The 8386-nt window shown below is 49.2% G+C and overlaps 1 protein-coding gene across 3 annotated transcripts; it reads left to right on the top strand.

Annotated features, from left to right (window-relative positions):
- The first annotated feature begins 4524 nt into the window (after window positions 1-4524).
- On the top strand, window positions 4525-8386 carry HEY1 (hes related family bHLH transcription factor with YRPW motif 1). 3 transcript variants are annotated; one of them, XM_077167056.1, is made up of 5 exons: window positions 4525-4789; window positions 5053-5128; window positions 5251-5334; window positions 5617-5698; window positions 6618-8386. In XM_077167056.1, the coding sequence occupies exons 1-5, from the start codon at window positions 4701-4703 to the stop codon at window positions 7199-7201; spliced, it is 915 nt and encodes a 304-aa protein (XP_077023171.1). In that variant the 5' UTR covers window positions 4525-4700; the 3' UTR covers window positions 7202-8386. The 3 variants fall into 3 exon arrangements, with proteins under 3 accessions (XP_077023171.1, XP_077023170.1, XP_077023172.1); XM_077167055.1 differs by having other exon boundaries at window positions 5251-5346; XM_077167057.1 differs by lacking the exons at window positions 4525-4789; window positions 5053-5128; window positions 5251-5334; window positions 5617-5698 and adding an exon at window positions 5724-6132.

Genomic DNA, 8386 nt, shown 5'->3' with positions numbered 1-8386 from the left:
AAAATGACCTCTTCCTGGAGTGGAGTTGGCCCTTAATATGACTAGTGTCCTTAAAAGAAGGCGAGAAGAGGCCCAGACAGGAGGGGAAAAGGCCATGTGATGACAGGGGCACAGACTGAAGTACTGCAATTGCAAGTCAAGAAATGCCAAGGATTGCCAATCAACCACCAGAAGCCAGGAAGAGGCGAGGAAGGATTCTTCCCTGCAGGTTTCAGAGGGAGTATGGCTGTGCTGACATTTTTTAAAAAAATATTTTCATTGTAAACAACAAACAAACATACTTTCTTGACATATTTACACTCAATGGCTCACAATATCATCATATAGTTGTGTATTCATCAGCATGATCTTTTTTTTTTAACATTTGAATCTCTCCAGAAAAAGAAAAAGAAAAAAAAACAAAAACCTCATACATGCCATACCCCTACCCCTCCCTCTCACTGACCATTAATATTCAATCTACTCAGTTTATTTTAACCTTTGTTCCCCCTATTATTTATTTCTTATCCATATTTTTTACTGATCTGTCCATACCGTAGCTAAAAGGAGCATCAGACACAAGGTTTTCACAATCACACAGGCACACTGCAAAAGCTGTATCATTATTTAATCATCTTTAAGAAACATGGCTACTGGAACAGAGCTCTACAGTTTCAGGGACTTCCCTTTATGTGCTGACACCTTGATTTCATACTCCTAGCCTCCAGAACTGTAACATATTTCTATCGTTTTATGTCATCCAGTTTGTGAAAATTTGTTACGGTAGCCTTAGGAAACTAAGAGAGTGAGTATTATTAATGTCCCATTCTACAGATAAGAGAACTGAGGCTTAGAGAGCCTAAATAACTTGCCCATTGTTCAGTAGCTAAGAAGTTTATCTGACTCCACCCCTTGTGAACAGCTTGATAAAGATTGCGGTTCTCAGCCTCACTGCACCAGGCTAGGCTTGGCTCAGTAACGTGCACATAGTAGGGGCATTATGCAGGTTTGTTGAATGAATAAATAAACAAGCAAGCTCTGAATGTTTCAAACACCAGCTGGCTTCGCCTAAAATTTGTTTTGACAAATGCCCTTTTGCCTCAGAATAGCTAAGATGACTTGACTAGAAACCCAGACAGAGGTGCCCCTTCTGCCTTTTCTTGGGATGGCAGGTGTCTTCCATTGCCCTCTGGCTCACCATTTCTAGTGCCTGTTAGGTCGGGACCACCAGCCCTCAGCAGTAAACGAACAGATACAGGGCTCATCAAGGGCACCTGAGGAGGGACCACCACAGTGGTCAAAGCTCTGATGAGTGGTCTTTTTCCTGAGTGGTCCCTTACAGTTGATTGGCCATCCTTAAGTCTCTATCATGAAGAAATGCTGGAGCCGCAGTTTGAGGAATGAGCTTTTTCCCTTTCCTTCTGGACACCTGCCAGTTCAGCTCTGGGGAGATCCTGCCCACCAGGATCTGGTTCTGCAAATGGGATGTCTTTACCTCCTTCTACCCCATAACAAAGATGGTTCTAGAGTATCTGTCTCTTCTGGGTACAGAAAAAGGCAACCTGCTGGAAGATACAGAAATAAATAAACCCAATCAATGCAGACCAGGGGGAAGCCAGTCTGAGTATAAATTTGAAAAGGGTGGACTCTCAAGGAGGTGAATTATAAAAAGCAGCTCCTTCTCGGAGGGACCAGGCCTGGACAGCCCCTATGCAGGCTGGCAAGAGAGTCAGTGTTGTAGGGTGCACCTTGCACTCAGGAGATCATAAAGAAATTTAATGTAGTTTTTTGCTTAAAGTCTCCAGGGATAAATATACTCTACATAGCAGGTGGTGCAAAATTGGGCCTGGTGCCTCCCATCTTACTTTCTCCTCCAACTCCACCACCCAAGGGAGGGGCCTTAACCCCTTCCTGCCTTGCTCCAACTGCACCTTGATCTTAAGCTCCTTCCCAAACTCAGAAAAGGCCCTCCCAGACCTAAGTATCCTTACCCCCTTGTTTTTCCTTAACAAAGGGTTCTTCCAAACGTTTACATACCTGTAACTATTTATTATTATACCTAACTATCATCAGCTGTCTTCTCCTGAGGTACAGGGGGTGGGGCCATTTTACCTTTAGGTCACCTTCATATCCTCAGGTCCTAGCATAGTGCCAGGACATGGTAGGCATTCAATAAATTTTTGGACGAATAAATGACAATCAGTTACGAAGCAAAAGAAATGCAAAATTTTGATATAAACCTGATTTTGAGCAGAAAATAACCATGAATATGTGACATATATCTGACTTCATTTAGATGCCAATCTGGAATAAAAAATCCTCACTTCCACCCTGTTTTTCCCTCTTACCCATGTACCCCGGCTTGCCCACTCCTCTACAAAGAAGCAAAACTGTGCCAAAGAAGGAAAGGCTGACTCACTGCAAATGCCAGAGGCTGGGAAAATTTACAGAAGCTCAGAGGGGAAGTGGATTCACTGATTTCTGGGGAAGGGTGGCCTGTCACTTTGAGGGAAGAAATTCAATAGAGTCCAGGAAGGCAGTGAGGAGGGGGTTGGATGGTTTCCTTTCCCTGGATTAGGTTCTAGATGGGAAGAGGCAGGGTGGCAGCCATGAGCCTCACTTAAGGCTGCTGATGTGGAAAAGGAGCGTTGGTGGTTGAACCTCTGAATATGTGACTGTAGCAACCCCCAGAGAGCTCTGTCACCTGTGAACAGAAGCAGGGAAAGCAGAGAGTGGGACTGATCTGCCTTGACAGCTGACAGGCGTCACATGGTGGAATATCAGGGGAGCAAAGGGTTCTGAGTGCTAGCCAAGAGCAAACTCAAGATGGAGGGACCCAACCTAGACAGGGAAGCAAGGGAGGCTGGAAGGAAGGGATGAGAAGCTGGGGATGAAGATGAGGTGGAATATCAGGCTCAATGGGAGCTGCGGAGGCTGCATACCATGGTAATATCAGAGAGTGGGAGAGCTGAGGAATTTAGGCTATAGGCTCAGGCCAAGGTGTGTTAATGGCTTTCCATTCTAATTAAGAGGTCGAGAAACTAGAAGTCATTTGCAAAGATGAGAAAATTCCTATTGTTATGTCCAACAATATTTATTAAGCTTTCCCTTCTCAGAAATAACTGCAAGGTCAGTAACACAAGACTGGACCTGAGAAGAATATGAATTACCTACTACCTTAGTAAGTTATAAAGACTTGATCTTTTAATTCAAAACAACTATTTCCGTTTCTACAAATCCTGGGATCAGGATCAGTCCTGAGATACGTAACTGTATTATTTTTTTAAATCTGGCGTCTTTCTAAGGACCTGTTGAACTTCACGTAGCACACAGTACACGCCACGCAACACCGAGGCCGGAGATGCGTGGTGTGTTCGTGTCGTGTAGCAGAGACGACGTGCATTCCCGCAGCCCAGCCCCGCCACCCTGTCGCCCGCTGAGGTCTGGCCGTCAACGCCTGAAAAAAAAAAAAAAACCATAATAACTAACCCCAGGAGACTTTCTTTCCCTTTCTTTCTTCAACTCAGTCGAGAAAACAAGCGCTCCATGTCCCCGGAAATTGAATGCCCAAGGGAATTCATTCCCTCTCGGAGGCTGGAAAGCCCTGCGGAAGCGAGGCTGGCCGCATTTGCGAACAGTTCCCAAACCGAAAAACAACATTCCCCGAGCCCACGTCCTGCCCCTCCACGCTCCCAACCCCTGGGACCGTGGTCGCTGTGAACACACACCGGGTGCCCCACTCCCAGCGTCCCTTCGGTGCGACGGCGCCGCAGGCGCTCGGCTCCTCCAGGGCACGGAGCTCGAGCCCGCCACCGCGCGCGCCTCCCGCCGCCAGGCACGGGCGGCCCGGCAGCCGAGATTTACAGCGTCTCTGGGCGGCGCCTTCCGGGGCCGCCCGGCGCCCTGGCTCGGATTACAGGTTCACAGGGGGGCCCGGCCCGCGGTCGCTCAGTCCCCGCCCGCGCACCCTCGCGCCCTCGCGCAGCCCTGCTCTCCCGCCTGCCCGTCCATTCTTCTCCATTCAGGCGGACGCCCAGCGCCGCCGCCGTCGCCGCCGCCGCCAGCGCGGCCGCCGCCGCCGTCGCCGCCCGCCACGATTGGCTGGCGGTCGCGGCGCCGGCACTTTCCCACGGCCCGCGGCGCGTGCGGCTCACCGGCGGCGCTGCAGGCGCGGTCCTGGCGCGCGGCCAGGCCAATCGCGGCGCGCGGGGCGGAGCCGCGGCCGCCGGCGGGCTGGTGTCCCGGCCCGGCCTCCCCCGCCTCCCCGCCGCCGGCCCAACGCCGCCCGCACCCCCCTCTTTTCTCCGCAGCGGAGACCCGGCGGAGCTCCCGCGGAGCAGACGCGCTGCCGCCGGCCAGGGGCGGGTGGGCGGGCGGGGGCGGGGCCCGCTCCCGCCCTCAGCCTCGCCCCCGCCCCTCCCCTGAGCGGCTGCCAGTCAGCCGAGCCAGAAGCCGGATTGGCTAGCTGGAGTCTGTTGCTCGGGAGCTGTCGCCCCGCCCCTCCGTCCCCACGCCCTCCGGCCCCTACTCCCCCGCCCTCCCCAGGGCCCTGAGAAGGGGTGCAGCGTGGGAAAGGGATGGTTGAGTTTTAACCGGAGGCAGAGCGTGAGCCGGATCAGTGTGTGCGGAACGCGAGCAGCCAAGCGCGAAGAGGCGCCGCTGCTGTTAACTCCTCCCTGCCCACCGCGCCGGCCCTCCCCCGGAGCCCCCGCAGAGCCAGCATGAAGCGAGCCCACCCCGAGTACAGCTCTTCAGATAGCGAGCTGGACGAGACCATCGAGGTGGAGAAGGAGAGTGCAGACGAGAATGGGTGAGTTGACCGCGGCCGAGCGGAGCTGGAGCGCGAGGCGAGCGCCGGCTGGCCGCGGTGACAGCGCTCGAGGACTCCCGGCGCGCGGTGCTTCGCGCTCACCTCTGCGCGCCGCGCGCTGGCCGGTCCCTTGAGGCGCTTTCAAGCCCAAGTTGCCAAAACAGTCCCGACTGCGGGGAAGGCGTGGGGGCGACCCCTCGGATTTCCCCTCCCTTAACGGTGATTTCTGGTGTCCCCCCTCCCCCCACCCCCTTTCATTTCAGAAACTTGAGTTCGGCCCTAGGTTCCATGTCCCCAACAACGTCTTCCCAGATATTGGCCAGAAAAAGACGGAGAGGCGTGAGTCTCTTTACAGTACTCCTTTTTGTTGTTATTAATTGACGGAAAGAATCACCTTTCTTCTCTTTGGAATTCACAGTCGTAATAGAAATGCCCCCCTTTGTTTTGTCTGCTTCCTATAGATCATTGAGAAGCGCCGACGAGACCGGATCAATAACAGTTTGTCGGAGCTGAGGAGGCTGGTACCCAGTGCTTTTGAGAAGCAGGTAATGGACAAAGTAGGTAGAGCTCTCCAAGTAGCTACCAGTACCTTCTGAATCCTTCCTCCCATTAATCTGATCTCATTCTTGTCTTAAAAAATAGCCGTGCTGCTTATGCCTAAAGATGACTTCATACACAAATTCCAATGTATTTTGCGCAGAGAACTCTTCTACTTTAGCACACAGTTTATAATTTATAGAGCACTTCCGTCAGTCTGTCTATCTAATCTTAAATTGTTCCCCTACGGCATTTAGTGCCAAATCAATCTTTGCCATTCTCTTCTCTAGGGATCTGCTAAGCTGGAAAAAGCCGAGATCCTTCAGATGACCGTGGATCACCTGAAAATGCTGCACACTGCAGGAGGGAAAGGTACACCTCAGGCGTTGGGTGGAAGCTCTCAGTGGCTGGAGGAGAGCAGGCAGAGGCTGCAAGACGCGATTGGTGCAGTCGCTGCCTTAGTTTTACCCTGTGCTTTGGGGGCGGGGAGAAAACGGTGTATGCGGTTGCCTGCAGTACATTTGCAAAAGCACTTAGGATTTTTCTCCAGTGAATACATCAGCGCAAGACTCTGCCAATTAGGTTAGCGCGGAATATACACATTGCACCTTCTTTTGGAAAATGCTTATTGCCTGCATGGTACTCTAAAGCTGCCCATGACAAGATTGAGAAAGGCTTTTATTTTTAAAGTGTATTATTTCAATTTTACACACAGGATTAAAAAAAAAAAAAAAAAAAGAGCGATCCCATGATTCCTGAGGAAGGAAACCTGTTGTGGTTAAGTAGAAAAAACAACCTAACAGAAGGTTGGAGACCAAGGTCTGTGCGTCTGTCTCCAGCCAGATAATGCTTTACTGAGGACCAAGCGCCTAAAAGCTCCACGATGATAACTTACATCTGTGTGTCTAATGAATTTCACTGCTCTGTGGTTTCTCTGTCCTTGATGTATTTTTTTTGTTGTTGTTGCTGTTGTTGAGGGAAAACATTAAAGGAATGAACATAGTTTCATCTGCTGGTAGGGTATAATTCCCATTTCTGCTTGGCATCTTCTAATTGGACTTTGAACTTGCATTAGCATTATGTATGTATTAAACGCATACTGCTCATGTTGATTAATGCAGAAACTTTGGTTGATTCCAAAATGTTTGGACTCTCAGGAACCCTTGAGCGCGTGTCTTAAGGATGTAGGTATCTGCCAGGAAGGGCTGCCTTTGGTATTGAAGAAATGCGAGACACACGATTAAGAATTAAGAACCAAGCCCTGAAGTTTTTCTTTTGTTCTTTTGCTCAGGCTATTTTGACGCGCATGCCCTCGCCATGGACTATCGGAGTTTGGGATTTCGGGAATGTCTGGCAGAAGTTGCCCGTTACCTGAGCATCATCGAAGGACTAGATGCCTCTGACCCGCTTCGAGTCCGACTGGTCTCGCATCTCAACAACTACGCCTCCCAGCGGGAAGCGGCGAGCGGTGCGCACGCAGGCCTTGGACACATTCCCTGGGGAGGCGCCTTCGGACATCATCCGCACATCGCGCACCCCCTGTTGCTGCCGCAGAACGGCCACGGGAACACTGGCACCACGGCCTCGCCCACGGAACCACACCACCAGGGCCGATTGGCTTCGGCGCATCCGGAGGCGCCCGCCTTGCGAGCGCCCCCTAGCGGCGGCCTTGGACCGGTGCTGCCCGTGGTCACATCCGCCTCCAAACTCTCGCCGCCTCTGCTCTCTTCGGTGGCTTCCCTATCCGCCTTCCCCTTCTCTTTTGGCTCATTCCACTTACTCTCTCCCAATGCACTGAGCCCTTCGGCACCCACGCAGGCAGCAAATCTTGGCAAGCCCTATAGACCTTGGGGGACGGAGATTGGAGCTTTTTAAAGAACTGATGCTGTAGAATGAGGGAGGGGGAAGCTTTTACAATCCCAGCTGAGCTGGACTGTTGCCAACATCATCTTAAAGTCATCCTTAAAAGTAAAAAGGTACATTTCAGATAACTTTTGTTGAAAGGCTGAAGGTTCGTTGGTTTCCTTTTTAAAAAATGTCTTTTATTTTGTATTGCCACATAGTAGCAGCTTTTAAAACTAGTTGCTAAATTTTGTTCAAAACATGACATTGAAGTAGCGAGTACAACCAATACTTGGAGATAGGTTTGTACTGTGCCTAATTTCCTTTGTAAACATGTCTATCCAAAAATAATTCGAGTCTTGCTTCAAAGTTTTGGACACTTTAACATTTAGGTCTGTTTTTCTCCTTATATAGTTACAGTTTGTTTTTAGAATTAACTTTCCAAACAAACCACTATGCTCGTTGTTAACATAATTCTATTTGTTAATATTTTGACAGATTAAGGTGTATAAATATTAGTCTTTTTTTGGGGGGGGAACTTTATTGAATTTTATATTTCTGAACAAAGCGTTGACAAATCAGATGATCAGCTTTATCCAAGATGGAAGACTAGTTAATTCTCTGCCTCCTGCAGCAATAATGTACAAACTACCCATGGTCCTGAATCCATATGACCAAATTCTGTTTCTCTGCCAGGACTCAAAGTTTTGACTTAGGAGGGAGCCACTGAAATTAGGTTCCCATCCTCAGTATTGGCAGGTAGAAATCTGAAGATACTTTCCTAAAATATGTCCACATTTCTGAGCCCCCAACAATGCAATGGATTTTTAATCTCCTGGGTCTAAAATTTGACAATGTTAAATGAATAAGATCATGGTGCACAGGTAGTCAATCGAATAGTACAGTGGAACCTGTTAAATGCATAAACTTAATTTTCTTGGAACGGCCATAGATTCTTTTAACTGGAAATGTTTATGTTGCATTTTTCTTTGGGTGCATGAGAATGTTGTTGAGATATCTGAAAGGGCTTTGCTACCTTCTCTTTGGTTTACTTTAGTTAATTGGATTTGGACTATAAAAGAATCATTTTACAAGTTTATTCTATTAGCAGATGTCCTTTCAATGACTTCCACTGAACTGGGTTTGACCTCTGTTGTACTGATGTGTTGTGACTAAATAAAAAAAAAGGAAAAAAGCATTTTGCTGTATATGTCTTAC

This window comes from Tamandua tetradactyla, chromosome 6 (genome assembly GCF_023851605.1).
Source record: "Tamandua tetradactyla isolate mTamTet1 chromosome 6, mTamTet1.pri, whole genome shotgun sequence".
Taxonomy (NCBI): Eukaryota; Metazoa; Chordata; class Mammalia; order Pilosa; family Myrmecophagidae; genus Tamandua; species Tamandua tetradactyla.
The sequence above is the reverse complement of the archived record's forward strand: the minus strand, read 5'-3'. Positions and strand labels throughout refer to the sequence as shown.